The sequence below is a fragment of the Pseudopodoces humilis genome, chromosome 5 (genome assembly GCF_049639895.1).
Source record: "Pseudopodoces humilis isolate 2021_Gansu_Grassland_sample_001 chromosome 5, ASM4963989v1, whole genome shotgun sequence".
Taxonomy (NCBI): Eukaryota; Metazoa; Chordata; class Aves; order Passeriformes; family Paridae; genus Pseudopodoces; species Pseudopodoces humilis.
Window position 1 is genome coordinate 19,808,665 of NC_142204.1, and position 20,734 is coordinate 19,829,398.

General features: G+C 41.5%; 1 protein-coding gene across 3 annotated transcripts; it reads right to left on the reverse strand.

The window, feature by feature from the left end:
* Window positions 1-4,936: 4,936 nt before the first annotated feature.
* NFYB (nuclear transcription factor Y subunit beta) lies at window positions 4,937-20,734 on the reverse strand. 3 transcript variants are annotated; one of them, XM_005527871.3, is made up of 7 exons: window positions 20,581-20,734; window positions 12,386-12,479; window positions 11,768-11,898; window positions 9,776-9,973; window positions 7,983-8,064; window positions 5,607-5,686; window positions 4,937-5,376 (listed from the first exon to the last, which is right to left on the reverse strand). In XM_005527871.3, exons 2-7 carry the CDS (start codon window positions 12,477-12,479, stop codon window positions 5,344-5,346), a joined length of 618 nt encoding a protein of 205 aa, XP_005527928.1. In that variant the 5' UTR covers window positions 20,581-20,734; the 3' UTR covers window positions 4,937-5,343. The 3 variants fall into 3 exon arrangements, with proteins under 3 accessions (XP_005527928.1, XP_014112385.1, XP_014112386.1); XM_014256910.2 differs by having other exon boundaries at window positions 20,553-20,656; XM_014256911.2 differs by lacking the exon at window positions 20,581-20,734 and adding an exon at window positions 15,774-16,025.

Genomic DNA, 20,734 nt, shown 5'->3' on the forward strand with positions numbered 1-20,734 from the left:
GCCCAGCTCCTGCAGCCCCTGGGAGTTAGGATGGCAGGAAGGCCCAAGAGATGTGTGTGAGCTACTGGGCCTCTTTGTCTTACTCCCCCTTTACGTGCCTCATGCTAGATAGTAAAATCTGGTGTCTATAAATGTGGTAGATTTCAACTTGGTCTGTTCCCTACATCCTTCAAAAGCCTCAAGTACTTAATGGTACTTACTGGGCTTACAGTCCTGACAAGAACAACAAAAATATCTCTCAAATTTGGGCTGGGCATAGTTTGCTGTCATTGTTTTTTGTTTGGGTTTTTTTTTTGAGGGGATTCTTGCCTCTAACAGGCATCTGCTTTTAATATCTGATGAAACTGCTAAGTTGGTACAGCAGCTCCTTAAAATGAAACTTAGGCCTGGATGTGGTATCTTCAAAGAGAAGAGATAAAGCATTTCAGTGTGTCCAAGTGTTCAGAGAGTTATTTCTGTATCTGTTGAAATTATAAAATACTATTATCCACACATGGAATTTATCAATACACAGTTATTTCGAAGTGATTCTTAAAAGAAGCATACTGGGTATATACCATTTTACAAGGTTCAAAACCTTCTAGAAGGTTCAAAATGTTGGTTTTGTTTGCATCCTTTTTTTGTTTGTTTGTTTGTTTGTTTTGTTTTTTGGGTTTGTTTTTTTCTTTGTTTCCATTCACTTACTCAAGTGTTTATTGCCAGGGATTCTTAACTGCCTTTTAGAGTAACCATCACTCTTGCATGCAGTGCTGGCAATTCTCTTTTAACAAAAAGTTATTAAGTACAAGCAGTTATCTTGTAAGTTTGAGCAATATTAACAAATATCCCAAATTTTCTTTTGAGTAGCAGTTTCCTAATTATTTCTTCATTGTGTTTTGCCTGAGTAGGGAAAAGACTATATGTTGACTTTAAATGCTGCCTGCTCTAGAAGGAAAGTGTTTGGAGTCTAGGAGCAACTCTTGGAAATTACTGCCTTGAAAAAGAAAACCTGAAATATCAATCTAACAGCTTGAGGTTTCAGCTACTTACATTACAGCCATCTGAAGCAACATGAGAGCTGTCAAGCCAGACAACACAAAATGGCCAGTTTTTGTCAATATTTCTTCTTCTTGTGTGTACAGAACTTGATCCCACTGCATCTACTCCAGAAACATTTTGGATGAGTTTCAGCTGCTTGGCTTGTGAAACGTGGCTGTTGCTTGTGGTTTTGGATGGAGAGCAGACTCATCCTCTGCTGCAGCACACCCCAGGCTCTGCAGTCTCCGTGTTCTCATCCCACAGTGCTGGAGCCTGTTTCCTTGTAGCAGAAATGCTCTCCAGGTGGCTAGAGGTGAGATTTCAGATCCTTTCCCTTCTCCCTCAGTGCTTAGCTTTTCCTGTCAGCTGGCTGCAGACATCTCCCTGTTCACCAGGTTGCTTTTTCCAGGATGTTGCACTGCACAGGGAGCTCAGGTGTCTGGTGGGCTTGGATCTCCTGGACGGGGCCAAGCAGGAGTTGGGCAGCAGAGAAACAAACCTGGGCATCCCAGCATCCCTGATCTGTGTCATGCTACTCTTGACAGTGGTGGGACATGAGCTCTGCTGTGGTGGACTGTCTTCCCACAGGGTGCAGAGAGAAGTAGAAATAGTATATTCTGCTCCTAATGTGCTGTTGCAAATGTTTTAGCTGCAGCTGTATTTCAAACGACATGGCCCTTGCACATGAACTGAGTCTTGGTTGTGCTGTTGGAGGTGGTTTTATTTGCTGTTCAAGTTGCTGTACAGGCTGGGTAAGTATCAGGCACACACACATTAAATCAGCAGCCCAAAGGCTGCTCCTCTGCCCAGCAGATTTAAAGCCTCAATAGTTTTCTTTCACACATAAGCAAATCAAGTGCCATTGCTCTGAAAAATGGGTCCTCTGGCCTGGTGTGCTGCAGTAAAATATTCCAGGAAATGAGCCTGGAAATTTGCCTGGAAGATTTCTTTCTTAAAGCAGGGTAGCCAACTCCCTGAGAGCTGCTGTGCACTGCATCACCTCTGGCCCTGCCTCCACAGCCATCCTTGGGGACTTGGATTTAATAAACTCACTGCAGCTGGCACCAATTTGGAGACTATTGTGCATAGCAGCAAACTGCCTTCTCTCCCAAGAGCACGTGGCCTTGGATGTCACTGTAAGCTGAACTGGCAGTTTCCAGGGAGCTTCCTATTAAACTTTTACATCCTGAGGGTCAGAGGGGACATTGCAGTCCATTACCATGCCAATTTCACAAATCAGTAGGTAAACAGATCAATATTTGGTTGCTTAAATGTATTTTTCAGCCTTTGAAAGGGTGAAAGTGTGAATTATTTTGCCAGGACAGCATATCTGATTTTCAAAGAGGAAAAATTGGTTGGTGTTTTCAATTAGGTACATGTCTTAGAGTATACCACATCCAAAAGGCACCCTCCCACCACTGCTCTTTTCACCAAACCAGTCTGACAGGGAAAAAATAGTAGTAACCATTAGAGTTAATATTATCAAATTTCTTTCTATAGGACTGCTTGGGCCCTATACACTATCCACCGACATATTTTAGCATTCAGTAGAGATCAGAAGGGAGGAATAAATAAAATAGTTAAAAATGCATGTGTACATCAACAAAACTGGTAAAGGCAGAGCCTCTGCTCCCATTATGCCTGTAATGAAAATGGGATGTAGAAGAACACCATCTAAATTAGCTTTTCTCATAACTGCACTTTGACTAGAGATAACAGCATTTCTGTGTTTTTAAAGACACCAAAAGCACCCTGTAAAAATACCAAAAAGATCAAGTTACACAAAAATGCATTTGAAAAAAAATTACTGTGGCAAAACTTGCTTGTATCATGAAAAGGCACCTAAAACAAGGCACTATTCTTGGAAAAAGATCTTTGAACATCACTGCTATTTCAAGCAGCCTTTCTCCAAGTCTTAGTATAGGCTGCCACAGCTATCTCAAGCTCAAGCTGAGTTTGGGGGTATCTTAGTTCAAACAAATCATTCAGAGGACCAAAGACAGGAGTTTTATAGAAACAGGTGAGATGTAGGAAGAATGGTCATTCTTGGTTTGGGTCTCCTCTACTCATAAACTTTAAACACTTAAAAAGAGCAAAATGAGAACAAGATTGGTTGAACAGATATAAAGAATGCACTGGTTGTGCTGCTGCTAATACAAATTAGGCAAGTATTTCTTCAGACCACATTTGTTTTATTTGGTGTACCACGGCTACAGTACCCTGCAAAGTTTTATTAGGAGAATGGTTTCAGCGAGACATGGAACAGTGTTGTACTATTATTTACTGTTGTAGCTTCAGGAAAATAATGAGCAAATTAGTTGCAATTTTTCCCTGGCCCTCAGAGGGTGAGGGAAGAAGAAAGAAAAAAGAACAACAAAGTATCTGCTTCATTGTGCACATGATGGTATATAAACCACAAACTTAAGACTTTAACCTGAACTCACAACAGAGAGGGGAGCCTGAAAAATGTTGCTTGTTTCAAGCTTGTAGGATCACCTCAACCCGCCTTCAGAACATCAAAATGCCAAATCTTTCCTAGTTTCTCCTTAGCTTGTATCATAGTTTTTTTCCCATTGCAAATCTGGGAACAGCAATAATAGGCTATGCTGGCCTGAAATAAACAGAATACAAACAGAAGGGGCTTGTGCAGGGATTGTGTTATTCAGTTTTACATTTAATGAGAAACTCCACTTGTTTAGCCGTAGCTGCTGAAGAAGACAGGCTGCCACAAAGCCCAGAACATCCATGCAGACTGCCCCAGATTACACTGGATTGCCTCCAGAGGCTCAGCCAGCAGGATGCTGACTGGTAAGAAACACTGCTCAAATCTGCTCATAAAGCTTTTGTTTAGCTAAAGAACTGCCTATTTCAGGCTCCTGGGATATCTTAGGTTATGCTAATTTTGCCACTGTTGAACTGTTACTCTGTTACTTTTTTTTTTTTTTTTTTTTTTTTTTTAAGAAAGGACAAAACCAGCAAGAAATCATATGGTAACAGTCTCAAGGTGTGGTTTGCTTAAATTAATAACAGGCATGTGGAAAGATAATTAATATATTACATTTCAGTCCACTGCAAACAGTACAAAGGTCCCAAAATTCAGTCTGAATAAGATATTACTAAAACCCCCATCCCTACCCTAATAGGCTAAGACAAGGCAACAAAATTACCCACCCAATTATTAAAGAAACAGCAATGTTACCAAGAACAGCTCACTAAATATACAGAACTACATTACCTAGGTAGAGTCTATTGCAAAACCAGGCAAGAGACAGCAATCCTGAAGTCAACCTTCCATTTCAGATTTGTATCACTTGTTCAGCTGTCAGCCACTCATGCACACACCCTCACACACACACACACACACCACGCAGCCTGGACACAGAAAGTCACTACCACTTTTGAGTTCCCATAGGCTCACAAGAAACGTTAAAACATTTCAGTAAAAAGTTAAAATGAGATCTTTTACCACAAGGACTATAAAATCCCCCCTACCCTTGGATTTCTAAGTTTGGGATTCTAAAAGCCATACATAAAAAGGAAGAGTTATTTCAACAGCAGAAAGACTACCTTAAAAGTATCAAAGTAAGTCTAAAGAGAGTTAATGCAACTGAAAAAAAATTTTAAAGAAAGAAAAACCTGCATCGCACAGTCGGTGCTTTCATTAATACTGTTGGTAAGCCCTAAAGCTCTAAACGTAGTAGAGAATTCATTGGTTTTGATTAACCTTTAATTCAGAAGTTACATTAGAAAAAACAATTGTAGCAATTCTTTTGAGCTGCTAGTTTCATGAGGAAAAAGTCCCTTTCAAAATTTCAATAAATAAGCTGACATGTAAAGTTAGTTGAGGTTGTCATGCAAGACAAATTACATAACCAAGACTAACTCAATCTTTATAATAAAGGCAACTTGCATTCAAAAATGAACTTTACCCTTACAATTTTATTCAAAGGGTAAACATGAATTAACCCAGCTGTTTACCTGAATTACAAAAGTAACATGATTCAATATGAAAATAAGAAACTGTCTACAAATCTCTGACAGTAATAAATTGCAATATACAATGCATACAGGAGTTATACAGAGCAACAAACTCTTGTACAAAACAAAAATACTTTAATACCTTTAAAATCCAATTATTTCTTTAAAATCATCATGAAAAAGATTTGAGTCAGAACTCACACCTCAATTAGTCAAGCTTCTGGTAGCTACATTACAGCTATTTAATATACAAAGAGATAAATCTCTTCACCAGTCATTAAAACTGCCTCTTCGTTAGAGTTGCACGTTTTCAGTCTTGTGTTCCCAGATGGAAAGTTTTCTTCAAAATCATGAGAACTGAATTTGTTGAACACCAGAGATCTAAAGAAAGAAAATACAAGCTTACATTCCACTACACCTTTTCTGGAACTGCACAGTAAAAACTGCACTTCACGGAAAGAAGCTATTATTTCTCAGTGTTGGAGTGGCATGACAGCCACCACCAAAGGACTAAATAAAATTAATTCCCATCTTTTAGAACAGAGCAGATGAACTAGTATTTGGATTTTAGCAGCAGAAGGGAGAGTAGGGGACAGGAGAGAGGATCATACCTGTTGATATGATGTTGTGTAGACCATAACATTCTGCTGTTGGCCATCTGTGGTTATTAAGCCTGCTGGCAACTGGTTAGCTGAAAGAAATAGCATTTTAAAAATGTTAGGCGGGAACTGCTTGATATACAGAGCCTCCAGGACATTGGAGAGCCCTTAATCTCCCAAGTTACCATCCTACACTGGTATATATGTTACCAAGTGTTACAAGAGAACAAGTTTATTCCCATTCACAAGAAACATGTAAAATCCAATTTAATTTTGCTCCAAGAGTAAGCAGAATGTCCACATCTGTACACAGGCAAATGGAGTGGAACTCACCACCACAACCACTGAAAAGGCCATCTCCAGTGCTCAGTATCCCAAGAAACCTGGAGAATTCAGTTGGCTTTGTTTAAACACAAAGTTAGCACTTGAGCATAACCATGGGGGAGCAACTCAATTAAATCATTGTGCTGCTTTATAAATTGGGATCCATCAAGGACTTCATAATATGGAAGTCCCAAGGAAGGCAGAAGAGATGAACAGGCAATGACAAAAAACAAAAAGCACTGCCAGAGCCTGACATTGCACTGGTTGACTTCAATATGTCCCTCAGGGCACGCACAAGAGCTCTGATTTCACAGCAGAAAGAGGTGGCCAACAAAACGAGTAAGAAGTACTTCTGAAATACCAAGAGAAAACGCAGGGAGTGGTGCCCCAAGGTAAACCTTCACAACATGTATGTTGAGCTCTCACATTCAGAGTGGGTGCCTTACAACTGCTATTTGGAAGCAAAGGAGCAAAACTCTTAAAATTGTAGGTTAAGTCAATCTAGCATATTTTCCCCTAGGACACAAACAATGGGGCTTTGTTCTTTCAGTTACTAAGTATAAACAAGATGTATAACCAATACAAAATTCTGAAAGCACAGCACAATCCATAACAGTTTTCATTTGAAAGCTGATGCTTGAGGGTTATGTAATTGTAATTTTGGTTGTTTGGTCAGGGTTGCTGTCTTTTTTTTTTCCCCTTCCTCCTTCATTGAACAAATTTTCAATTGCTTCAGTTGCAGGCTAAGAGATCCATTAAGATCATAGTGAGAGTGGCTCTGGTAGGTCCAAAATGTACTGCCCTTCAATGCGCACATCCACATCCAACACAACTTAATGGAGAGTCCCTGACCCAGCCCTGGCATGAGGCCACCACAAAGAGCCACAGCTATCACTGCTACTGCTACAGTGACACCATCATTCATTCCAGACAGATCTATAGCTGCTCCTGTAGAGAGAAATACCTGCAACACTTGACATGATCAGTTGTTTAATATTATTTTTTTAATTTTTTTTTTTTTTTACTTTGCAACTATGCAAACATCTTTTTTTACTATGCAACATCTCTTTTGCATCCTTAGTCCTGCCAGGACATTTCTAAAGTTGCTCTTTTCAAGTCACAGTAACTAAAGTTTTTTCATGGAGCTCTCTGAAGCTCCTAGGTCTGGAAATTAAGACTCTAAATCTAAATATTGCAAGGGACCCTTGCAATATTTAGATTCTTAATTCCCAGCCAGTTTTATAAGCTCCTCTTCCAGGCTAGAAGAGACCCATCAAGTCTGCACTGTTTTATATAGCCTAAGTCAAACTGAGAGCAAAGTGTGTTTCCAATCCTGAACAGGTCATTTTAGTCCTCTGGCTTTGAATTTTTGCTAGTTCAATAGTTTACTGGTGATTTTAGACTGATACCTATCACATACTTAAATTGAATCTTGTCAGTAGATATGACTAGAGCTGTTCTTCCTAATTCCTCTGCTATCAGGTTCAACATTACCAGCCTGTAACATTTAAAAGCCAAGGTGGAGACTAAATGCAAGAATCAGCAACAACAAAATCAGTACAAATTCCCAAAAAGCTGTCAGGCTTTAATCCACAGTTAAAGGAAGAAAAACTACACTGAATGCACAGGATACTTCTCACCCTACACCTTCTAGTTGCCAATCTGTGCATTCTCTTGAATGTAGGAAATACTAAGTTCTTTAGAACAAAGACGATTTTCTTCTCTGCCTGATTTCCTCAAGATGAGCTCCCCTCAAGTCATTAAGAGGAGTTCATTTTACTTTCTTCCCCCAAATAGTCTTGCAAGTAAAATGAATGGGGCCTAAATATGTAGCTACTAGGGAAAAGTAAAAAAATAAAAAAAAAAATTTGCACCTTTCATTACAACCTGTGTTTAAGTGTAGAGAAAAATACTAGCATTAATATATGCATTTATAAATTCTCCACAATTGACTTGAGCTATTACTAGTCCAGGATATATTCCTCAAGTAGGAATGCTGATGCTTGAAGGAAGTTTTTATAAAAGCTGTATTAATAACATAATAAATTAAAAAATATTACTCACTAAATGCTTCTTCTGTGAGCTCCTCACTTAGACCGTCTCCAGTTGTAACTGTTCCCCCAATTCCCTTTTCTCCTTTCATTGCCTAAGAAGAGACAGCATAAAAAAGCAGAAGAAAACTTGAGATTTCTTTCAAAGCCCCAGGAGCTTTAGCCAAGGTTTGAAACTTGCAGAAGAGTCACAGCACAACAGCTGGAGCTTGAAATCCAAGACCTGTAAAATTCTATGGGATTTGAGAATGTGCATATTACATGAGTGTTTTTCATCTTACCCATACTCCTGAAACAAAAACTTGGCAAACTAGGACTGTGTGGTTCTGAGAAAGGCTCTTCACCTTCTGTAAAAAGTTCAAAATATGTGGCAATCCAGAAGGATCATTTACAAGAAATCACAGAATCACCCACCAAGAATGTGCAACATTTGCTTACCAACCACACACAAGCACCATCACTATAAACTAAGAGCTGACATTTAAAACCAAGATGTGGAATTTATTCTCCCACATCAAGGACTACAGGCAGAAAGGATATCAGCATAGAAAGCCAAGGCTCCCAGTCATCTGCATGCAGTTTTACAAGTTTGAAGTTTGATGCTCTATGCTATTTACTAAAGAAAGTCTAGAAAAATAATGTGGGCATAAAAAAAGATTCTCTGCAGCTGCTTGCTACAGACAAAATACTCAGATACAAAACAGAAGTATTTCACCCTTAAGACACCCTTGCTTGAATGGAGATTTAAAACTGATGAGCAAAGCTATTTAACCCATCCACACAATTAAAACCCAATCCAACTACTCTGCTACCACAGCATCTATAATCTGCAAAAATTCTCAGTTAAGAATGAAAGTAGCATAGACTCACTTCAGACTTATTCAGTATGAACTGGAACTAGTTAGGCAATACTTGCCTTTTTAATAGAAGCACCTACAGCACTAATCATAGCATGTGCAGAAAAGGACAGCACACAGCACTACTCCAACTTTGTATTACACCTCCTGTTACTCAGTTATCATGCAAATGACCTTCTGGGAAGGGGAAACTTCAAGTGCTGTCAGCAAAACAAATATCATTAGCGAGTCTGACCTAAAAAAATCTTAGGTTTACAAAACAAAGAAACTCTGAAGAGCATCCTTATCTACTGTACTGCCAATTTAGACAAGGGGAGGCAGACCAGAACAAAAAATCCAAGCAGAGCAACTTCTTCTCAAAAAGGTCTCAGTTGCTGAAAGGAGGAAAGTCACTTTCTGCTAGAGAAGGGCTAAATTAAACTGTTTCGATCAGGTACCTAGCATGTACTATGTATCAAAAGCAAGCTAAGGGACAGGCTAAAAAAATAATTTAAAAAAACCCATTGAAGAAGATAGTTTTCCATGTGAATCATTATTCCAACATGAGAAAAACAGTTTTTTCTTTTGCAGATCCAAAGTCCAAACAAACAATAGGCATTAGGCCAGTTCCTCAGAGGATATAGTCAGTACATATTGACTGAACCCAAAGATCGAATTAAACATTCTTAATAGGCACCTTTAAAGAGCAGACCAATTTTCTACCACCAATACATTAGAGAATTTATCCAGCTGAAAGCTTTAACTACTCTGAATCAGCAGGTCTAATCAAAATGCTTACTTCCTCCTTTTTCTCTTGACATCTTCTGGAATGCTTTTAAACATTACATTACCCCCTGACCAAGAGCTGTGAGATAATGTGCAAGTTACCCATTATACAATTAAAACAACAGAGAGCTAAGGATAAACACAATCAGGTTAAATAAATTAGGAAACACCCATATATACTAACCTCTCTGAATTTCTGGAGGTATAACTTCAAAGGTTCAACATAGCTATCAAACCCCAAGGTAGACATGGCAAAGAGAATATCCTCTCCATTGATGGTCTTTCTTTTCTCTTGGTGACATCTCTCACTTGCTTCTGATGTTATAAAGCTGATGAATTCACTTACACACTCTTGTACACATTCCTTTGCGTCCTTAGCAATCTAGTAAGGAAAATGTATCATAAAATCATTAATGAAGACAGAAGACTTTAAAAAACTCACCACAAATCCCCCCAAAGAATATAGATAATAAAGACAATAGAGGAAACATCCCAAAACCCAATAATACCCATTTAGGCAACACCTGCAAACCACTGGATGTCCTCACTGCTCTACTAAGACCAGTTGCAACGTGATTTTACCCATGTTTTACCATTTCAAGCAGCACAGCCAACTTCCAGGATCTCCTAAAGTCCTAAGTAATGTACAAGCTTTTACACACAGATGCCTCTTGCTTTGCTTACCTACATCTCTTTAAACCTGTTCATTACAATGTCACAGCCCACTTCCTCCTCTTTTTAAGAGACCTGGTAATTCCAACCCCACTGCAGTACATTCCCACAAATTCAGCAATGACAAGTATTTTTATCCTGCCCAGATTCAAGGACTAGAATATGCCCCTAGCATTAAGCCTTTCTAATGCTTTAGGATTCTAGCATAAATTTACCAAATAAGAATTCAAATGAAGAAACATATGCCCAGGCAAGAATGAAATAAGTAAATTTGATTACAGTTTTCAGCCGGACAAAAGTCGTTTAGCCGACTTAAAATTACAGCAAGTATTACATGTATTACTCATGATTGATGATTACTTGGGAAGCTGACAGGAGTCAACAAAAAGGTTAAAATAATTAAGATTCTTATTCTTCACATGAAAAGAACCTAAAAAATTGAAGCAGTAACTGTGTGCAGAGTCTTCACTAGCTTCTCTGGTATTTTCAGACACACAGGGTGAGATTTTCAAAAGAAGTCATCAGCCAGCAGCTTCCCTTGCAGTTTTTCACCAAAAAAACCCTGATATTTCAAGATAGCTCTACATCCCATATGCTAAATTCTTCAGAAAAATCTCATCTTGATCACTAAAAATTTATGACAATATGGACTGGCAAAGTTATAAATGTAACATCCAGATCTCCAGAAAGCCCTGAACACTATGAAAATACAAGCAGATGCAAGTAAATTATGTCTTGCTTCTACTTAGAGTGATCTCCAAAAAGAGAGATCGGTTTTAGCCACAGAAATGTTACGGTGGCTGGAATTGTATTGGAATACAATAGAGAAACAGCAAGTCATAGGAGCCCTGCAAAATGTTTAAGATAAACAGGTAGAATGATGAAATACTTATACAATCACTAGCTCAGCAGAATGGATTAAAAAGTCTATTCTTAGAAGGAAGAAATAAATAAGGCTTTCAATATCTGGCCTTATCTGCTCCATGGTATAAAGCAGACTTCTTAGGTCACTTTGGCATTTGGGTTCATGAATATTCGGGTGACGGAAGGCTAACCATTCTCTTTCCTTCAGGATGAGCACCGGATTTCTATTTCAGCCAAGATGATTCACTTATTCCAAATTTTATGCACCTCAAGGAAAGCAGACTAAATCTCTCAGGAAAACAGCATAAAAAATATTCTTAGTGATTGTCATCAAGTCTGATCATTTACAACAATTTCAGAGAACACATCTTAGAAAAAGGAAGCTCTTGAAAGCCCTATGAAGAACAGTTCTGGTTGCTCTAATTACAGCTGTTAATAAAAGCTTTCAGAAATCTAAGAAAAATGGACTTGGTCTCAATCACCTCCCGCTCCTGGGCTTTTTTTTCCTTTCCTCTTATAACACTTTTTCCCAATAAACCAGCATCATTTGGAAAAAGATCTTGTTCTAACCAGCTCAAGCTCACTGAGAGGAAGGAATAAAACTCATTAACACACTTTCTTTACCAGACAACAGTATTACCTTTCCTGTTTGGGGTATGGCATTTTTCATTATCCTTGCCACATTTGCAATTGGAAGATATATATCTTGTTCTCTAAAACTCTCTTTTGAGCCATTTGTATCTTCATGATCATTCATGCTGTCTTCTGTGTCTAATGAAACAAAGAAAAGTTAACAGAAATTATATTTGACAGACAGCAGGCAATAATTCAGTTTAAAATCTTACACTGAAGGATGAATGACCTTTGAAAGCACAGTGTGCTAACATCATAGAAATAATTTTTAAAATAGATGCAACATCAGGGTACCTTTATAAAGACAGCATTTTATCACATTATGCACAGAAGTGTACATGGCTACTGATGACCAACCATTCTTAATGCCATGTCAAAATACAAACTGTTTCCTAGAACGTCAATTTTTTTGTCATCCCCTCAAGGTCTCTGTGCCAACATCAAAAAATTCAACCTCCCCCCTTCAGACTGAAGACAAAATGCTTTATAGAGTGAGACATTAAGAAAACAATAGCAAATTCTTAGCCTGAGAGAAGACAGCAGAGAATGATACAAGAACTGAAAGAAAATATATGTATACACGCACACGCAGAAAAATAGTAGTATTTACTCTCTCATTTCTTACCATCATGAGGCTGTATCACATAGTGACTGCCACCAATGTAATCTCCAGCAATTCCTAACTGAGAAGCATCTGTTGTGGAGCTATCACCATCCATCTACAACCAGAAGAAGGAAACCTTTCAGGTGTGATTGTTACATCACTAAGTGCAACTATTACTCAAACCCAGCACATTAATCAAACTATGAGAGCAATTTACAAAAAGCATAAATTTTTTGTTATTGGAGAACAATTGGAGAACAGCATCCACAGCATCCCCACTGTTATTCCTGAGTTTTATTTGCAGTGGAAATAGTTTAACTGTTTTGTGAGTCTTCCCAAAAAACTCAGCAAGAGGCACAGGCCATGCACAGAATCATTTGGTTCATGTAGCACACAGATAGCTCCTGTGAGAGTCTGACCAGAACATGCAAGCTATCCCTGAACAATCCTCAAAACCTACACCAGCCACTGAATGCTTTACCTATTAATTACTACACAAAGTGCATCCTTCACTCACCTTTACCCTTCAAGTTGGTTTGTCAAGACCACTGACAAACTTATAGCCAGACTGTGGGACCAGCTCTGCATCCTCATCCTCCCTGAGACACCAGTTACTCCTATGTGCCTTCTGAGTCCTGTTTCCCTCATTCCCTGCTCCTGCCCTGCCTCACTCTCTGGGAATCCTTAGGTGCTCTTCTCTCAGTGTTCTGATGTGGCAGCCAACAAGACTTCTTCATGAGGCTTTGGAGATGGGGCAGCCACAGTTTAATAGGTAACTTAAATGCCAGGAGAAAAAGGGAAGCCAGAAGAGCCTGTACTTCCCTCCTTCTTACTGACAAACTACACACACAGCCCCTGGGGAGGCAGAGCCCAGCTGACTTCACACTGACCCCACACCCACTGTGTGACACCTTGGTGTCTTCAAAGGGTCACAGTCACTGTTGCCACTGAGAGCACAGAGCTCACTTTTTATGCACAACCATTAGCCTGAAGAGGGAGGGAAGGAAGGAGGGAGGGCAGGAGAAGCAATGTTGTACTATTTTTACACCTACCCAGAAATATGAGCATTTAACCTCTCACTAATCTGCACTTTGCTTGTGGCCACAGGGCTGAGTTTCACTTTGAAACCTTCAAGCAACGTCTGGTGTTACACTTGGCCACAGATACACAAATAACATGAGCGCTGCTCGCATTCCAACAACAGCTGGACAGAGCCTTAGGAGCTGCTCAAGAGAAAAAGACTCTTCCAGCTCCTCTTCACTGTACAGAATATTAGACACGCTTTTATAAAGAACTCCAGGTCCTTTTGGCTGGGTTTTTGTAAACCAGCTTCACTTCTTACATGGCAGTTCTACCCAAAGGAAGGGCAGTATTTTAGGCATTAACCTTCCATGTGCCAACCTTCACATAAATTCACTTTGTCCACATGTTGCAGACTCTTTGTTGGGTGATTTAACTTTGCTTTTCAATCTCCCAAAGGGTCTGCAGTTTGCTTACTCAGCTTTCTGTAATAATCACAATCCTGCATGTCACGATCACCAAAACTGACATCACACATCATTAAGAGAATCATGCCTCTCTCTTCCTTCTGCACTTTGAAACAATTAAAATTGTAGTCTGGTAAATCCCAAAAGCTGCCTCCAAAATTAAGTTAGGGTTTTCTGGTAGTCTTGTTCTCAGTTTCAGCTCCCTCATCCCTACTAAAATTTAATTCAGGATCTCAAAAATCTTTATGCGGCCCCAGTACAAGGTATTTTAAATATCTTGATCTTTCTTTCCCTCTCTTTTTTCAATCTGCTGTGCAACATTTCTTCAAAATTATTTCCTTCCTCCAGGGTTGCAATATTCTTCAAATTTCTGCCATGATGTGATAACTAACTGGATTCTGCTCACCTCTCCTGCAGGCTACTCCACCTGAATCTTTATTGCCAAGACCCAGCAACAATAAGAAATCACCCTGCTTTCATTAGCCCAGCTTGCCTTCAAAAGACAATTCCTGCTTGAATCTCTTTCAAATCTCTGCTGCATCTACAGAAAGTTTTGGTCACATTAGACTAATGCATCCTCAAGGTAATACCTTTGCTTCTCTTCTTTTCTCTTTTCCAGATCTACTTACATGATGTATTATTTCACCATTAGTGGGAATTTGTGTGGACCTTTATCAGAACTATGAATCTAAAACAGTGATTAGCAAAATTGACAGGAAAAAGCTTACAACAGAAAAAGGCAGATCTGACTCAGATAAAGAAAACAGCCTAACATCAACTGAAACTACCTCTGTTGGTATTACTGGAAGATCTTTAGCTGCCAGGACAATCTCGGGACAGGAGATTAGGGACAGACTAACACCCCTCCACATAAGGCTCAGCATAACCAGGTCCTGATCCAGGACCACAAGATAATTCATGTTGGAAGTGGCCGTGAGAGGTCTCTACTCCAACTCCTGCTAAAAGCAGGGTCAGCTCCAAGCTCAGAGCAGAGCACTCAGGGTTTTCTCCAGCCACATCTTGAAGACCACCACAGACAAAGCCTGCCCAGCTGCCCCACGAGCCTCCTCCACTGCCTGGCTGATCTCACAGTGAGGGAGGGAGTGGATCTCAGCACACTACTTCAATCCAAGTAAGCTGATGGAATAACTTCAGCCAGAGTTGTCATTCAATTCAAATCTAGATCAAGCCATCTGAATATAGCAACTGTAATTAATATGCCATCCAAGTCACCCTACTAGTATTTCTTTGAGCCCAAGGGATGACAAACATGACCTTGCAGGAAAATGTGGCCACTGCTATCCCAGTCATCTCATAACAAACAGTTACATGCTCACACATTTCAGTTTTCATTTCAGATGTTCATAACTCCAGTCAATCACCCCATTATCTGATTGTCAAGCTCAGCACAAGTTCTGTAATGCATACAACAATGTTCAGAAAATGAGAAAACACTGTTCTCACTACACCATTCCTAATTAATCCCCCTTCTTTAAATAAAAAATCAAACAAAACCCCCAAACAACCAATAAGACCCCCTCAAAACCATGACACAAACTAAACTCTGTGTCCCTGAAGTTGTTCTGGAAAGGCAGCAGTCCAGTGTAGCATAAAAACAACACCTTGCCTACACTAACTGCAGTCACTGAGTGACTAAAAAGGACAACAGCTCTTATGCAGGCCCATTTAATAGGAAGACCTACTACTTTAGATGGAAGTAGATGCTAGAACAGGCAAAATCCTGGGACATCTAATCCTAAAAGGTTCAGATGGGCAAGACCTCTCAGATTTTGCTTTAGACTGCCAAATTGTTACAACTTGCTTTAAAGACAAGTAGCCATTTGCAGATTTTTCATCACATTTGCATGGCAATTTCAGCATGCAAACACTGCAATGCCTTTTAATACAAGACCATCTCCTACCTCTGTGTGGCTGCCAAATTGCACGAGGGAGGGTTTCCAACACCTCAGTCCTCCAGCAGCAAGTGCTGTGTACAACTGCAGGAAACAATTACTACAGGTTGTACATCATCCTCAGCCTCCAGTGCTAGAAAGACACTGAAGCTCCTCCATACATACACATGGACTGAATCAAGACTGAGAGATAAGCATATCAGAAGTGACATGTTAGTCTCTAAAATGACCATGCCACTATCTGATTTTATCAACAATCAGGGACAGCAAACAAGTCCAGGACATAAACATTCAGCACTACATAGCAAAAGAAAAATCTGAATACTGAACAGCAGCACAATGTATTCTGTTAGTGGTTTTCTGCTTGGTTTTTCCATCTCTAATAAAAGAAGATTATTTCTAGGGATATACAAACTACTTGATGCATGGAAATTAACCAGATAAATATGTTAAAGGAGAAACATTCCAAGCCAGCAGCAAAGAAGGTTCAGTGATAAGATGCAAGTGAATGAACATACAGGTTTACACTGACATCTGGTGTAAATATTTTAGAGGATACTTAAAAAAGTTTGCTCCTGTCAGCTTCCCACAACTCAGATTTTTCCTATAATGTCTATACTAAACTAATAAAACATCAGTATCTCAAAGTAAATCTTGCATCCTGTTTAATCTTATAAGCGCTCTTAAGAGTGCAGTCAGTATCAGTGTCTCAGCTAAAAGATAACTAAAGAATGTATGCCCAAACCTGCTAGCACTGAAAAGTCGGGACTAAAGTTTACATCAATATAAAAGGAAAAACAAAGAAAAAAAATGTGGAGAAACAAGGTTTTTGTTTTCAGAATGGGGAAGCTATCTGGCAATGATTTGCAAACTGCCCTCTTGAAGGGAAACTAAAGGCCTCTTGTGATTTAAGTATTTCATGTGGTATTTATTCACCCTGTCTCTCAAAATTGCTACTCTACAAGAGGGGCAGAAGAAAATTACATGCAATGAACTGAAGCACTTGGTACACATTCCATGCAGTTGTGCCTGCCAAAGAAGCAGGACAGAACAATAACTAAAGCTGTAGGTAGTAACCGCATCATTAATTTTGCCACACCTTATCACGGGAAATGTAAAGCTGTGAATCAGTACAGAACAACAGAGACCTAGAGTTTTATTTGAGTTTTCTGCACCCTCTCCTGTTAAGCAGAAAGATTTTTCAATTGAAAATACACCTTCAATTTCCTTTTATTTTTCAGTGACTTCCGGGGATCCTAATTTCCCACTAAATTCTCACCTGCAGCAAGAAATACTAACTGGTGAATGCATTCACAGGACATTGTTCCAGCAGATACACAAAAATGTAACGCTAAACCCCTTAGCACATAGCTAGAACAAAACCAGATGCTGCACTCTCTCTCTCCATCCCAGGCTTCTCTAATCCCTTACATTCAGTGTTTTCCCCCAGAGCAGAATAACACTGGGAAAAGCAAACTGATGCTGAGAGAACCAGACAGTGTCACCATGGCTCATTAGCATCTGGGCTGTACCAGGATCCTTCCCCTGGCCCACGGGGAGGAAACTTTCCCTTATGAAATCCAAAGAGGGCATTGCCACCTTTCCACCTTCCCAATCCACGTAACAAACAGTCTATGTCTTATCTCACAAGCCCCAGTGCCACTGACCACAGGCCCTTTCCACACAGATCCAGCTGTCCTAGAGCAGCTGGTGGCTCTTTCCCAGGCTGGCTAATATCCACAAGCACTGTTAGCCCCAATATATACAGCTAGACTAAAAACTCATGTATTTTCACATCAAGAAGGAATGGGCCAATAATACAGAGCAAGCAGCAGAAACCAAGTTTCCACACATTCTCTTTTTTGGCAATAGAAGAGACAAGCTGGAGGGGAAAATAAACAAGATGAGCAGCAGAATGGAGGCAGTTTAGTTGATACTGCAGAAGCTGGAAGAGGAAAGCAGTGATGAACACACTGCACCAGCACCTCCTTCCTTCAGTAACCTGACTGAAATCCCCAGATTACCTTAAGTTTTTGATACTTTCCTAGCATTTTTTGTGAAAAACTAAGCTTATCTGTTTATTAGAACAGCAATCCATAAGTCCTGCCTTTTTCCTTTCAGAAGTCTGATAACTTTTTTAAGTAGGTTATTTTTCCTTTGTTGAGGTATTAGCCAAGTATGCAAAGCAGCTTTTTCTCTCAAGCCACAGGGCAAGTAAGATTTTTACAAAGATAGTTCAGACCAGACCAATATTTTCAGCCAAAACTGTTGAATTTGCTGACACTTGCTTTTATTCCACCAATGTTCTTTACCTGTATTGTTTAGTATGCATATATATAATCATGTTTTGCTCTTTTTACAAGTGTCTTGCCACTAAAACATCAATTTCCAAAAACTAAATTTCTTTAAAACACTACTGCAAAACTCAGTACTTTAGAGTCAAATTTTACTTTTCTAGTCAAATTTCTTTCTAAGCAAAATTTTAAAGGTGGAATGGCATTAGATTTACATTTGAAAGCACTAAAGGAAGAGCCTTGCAAACCTTTTCTAAATGTTGACGAAACAAGGTACCAGACTTTCAAAGTTTCAGTGTTTAATGTTTCATATCTTGACATTATCTTAAACATTCTTTTTCATTCAATTCCTGAACATTGCCTCCCTTCATGTAATTATTACCAGAAATAAGAGTTAAGCTTTGAACTGCTGCGACTGTCAAATCCTGAAGTCTGAAGAGTAACACCCAGTGCTCCTAGCTTCTCCCAATATAATGCCATAGCTGTAAGTGCCAGCAGCCAAGCCCACGTATGACCACCCGCTCAATGCACAGCGTAAAAGCAACTCACACAGGCTTCAGAATGAATCGGATTGAGCCATCTCACGTGTCCTAGAGAATTGCAGATGGATCCTGCCTTTACATTGCAACTGTTATGCCACAGGCCACATAAGCAAAAAGAAAGCAAGTGCTAGCTTATTGTTTAGGAACAGTATGCTAATGATTATATATAGACACAATTTCTCCATTCCTGCAAGCCATTTAAAGCCAGACTCTGGATACTGCCTAAAGCGGTGCCTGCCATTTTCCTTTTTCCTACCATTTTGCCAGAGCGTTTTTTGATAAAGCCAGTTTTTTAAACTGACAAAATTGCCATCTACCAAAATTCCAAGGAAAGGTTACTACATATAACAGACTCCATGAATGAGCTGAAATCCAGATTTCTGTGTTCCTCGCTGCCTAGAAATGTTCAGATCATTGTTAATAATTTTGCCATCCCAAAAGCAAACCAAGCACACTGTGTAGCTTTTATCTGACAGCTCTTTTCAGAACAAAATCTTTTTGGTTAAGCCTCAAAGAAATTGGTAAATCTAGATGCTTATTTTCTACTGCTGTTGTGCTGCAGAATATATATTATAGCCACAAAAACATTACTAGAACACGTTCTTTTTTTTGTTGTTTTCCAATAGGATTGTCTGTGAATAACCTCGACAGTACTTTTCAGGACTACCAACTACATAATTTCTGGAGGCAGAACAGTGGCTAGCACACACAGGTCTGCCAAAGAACACCTGCCACACACAGAAAAGTTGAGTAGACATTGATAATGGCAGGGTCCCGTCTCTCTCCCATCTGTCATGTGCGTTACAGGACAAGCGCTGATGCCACCCATCTGCGTCTGTGCCACTGCGAGCCGATCGATCCCGTTTCCCGATTTCATGCCCTTCAATGATGCAAACGCAGCCAGCGCTGGGGCACGGGGTACACCTTCCCTTACACCAACAGTCTCTGAGCCTTCCTGGCACCCAGCTCACATCCGTTCGAGAGGTAACTCGTCTATCGTGACCCCTTGGTTATAAACGGCACAAGACGACGAGTCCTCAGTTAATCAGCAACTTTATTGTTGGTCATTTTGGCTGAGACTTCCGCGCTGCCCGCACCTGTCCGGGTCCGGCCGGGTGCCTCTGCCGGGCCCCCGTGCAGCCCACCAAGGCCTCGCATTCCCGCCCGCACGGCCAGCCGGGTACTGGCACCACATCCCGGGGCCTCGCCCTACGCTCCTCATCCCTGCAAAATACCGCCAAACCTTCCAGGAAATTTCCGTCCCGACAACGGCGCGGAGGGGACCGGGAGGAGAGACCGGGCCGCTGTGGCCCCGCTGCCCGGCTCCCGGCCCAGCCAGGGTCCGTGGGCGTGGTGGGGGTCCCGGCCCCTCGCTCCCGCGGCGAGGGGAGGGGGCTCGGCCGGGCGAACACAAAAGAGCGCCGAGTCCCCTCCGCCCGGCGCGGCCGCCACAAAGCCGCGGCCCCGGCACACAGCGAGCGCGGCCGGCGCGGAGACGGAGGCTGGCGGGAGGCCGTGCGCCCCGCGAGTGCCCGCCGCTTCTCGGCGGCCGGTGCGGGGTGCCGGCCGGCCGCGGGGCAGCTCCGCCTGCTGCCCCCACCCCTGCCTAGGCCGCAAAATGGAGCAGGAGCGGGGAGGGCCCCGCGGAGAGAGCGGGACACCGGCGGGGGCAGCCGCCCTGCCGACACCCCCCTCGCCGCCGCCTCCCTCCCTGCCTGCTTCCCTCCCTGCCTGCCCGCCCGCTCCGCTCCCCTCCCCGCCCGCCCACCCCGCTCGGCTCCCCGGCCGCGCGGCCCCCTCGGCTCCGGCCGCACAAAGCGACGCGCGGCCGGTGCGGGGCCCGGGGCGGCAGCCCCGCACTTCCTGGTGCCCGCGGCGGCGGCGCGGCGGCAGCGCCGGGGCCCGGGGAGGGAGACGGACATTTCATTCGAGCCTGCAGTGGAACCGGTTACCAATCATTGGCCGGAGCCAGGCACAAACCTCCAGTGCGGCCCTGGTTGGCTCCCTCCGCAAATCGGCTGTTTGGTTGGACGGAAAATGGCTGCGAAGGAACCAGTCCCAGCGCGGAGCCCCGCTTCCCGCAGCCGGGCTGCCCTCCCTCCGCGCCGCCTCCCCGCCACTCGCGCCGGCTCTT

What these genes read in the sequence shown, in the direction of transcription:
- NFYB (XM_005527871.3), bottom strand. Translation starts at nt 12,479, where the DNA reads ATGGATGGTGATAGCTCCACAACAGATGCTTCTCAGTTAGGAATTGCT. An exon ending in CCATACCCCAAACAGGAAAG is followed by an intron (nt 9,974 to 11,767) that starts GTAATACTGTTG and finishes TTTCCTTACTAG; the next exon opens with ATTGCTAAGGACGCAAAGGA. An exon ending in GCTCACAGAAGAAGCATTTA is followed by an intron (nt 5,687 to 7,982) that starts GTGAGTAATATT and finishes TATTTCTTTCAG; the next exon opens with CTAACCAGTTGCCAGCAGGC.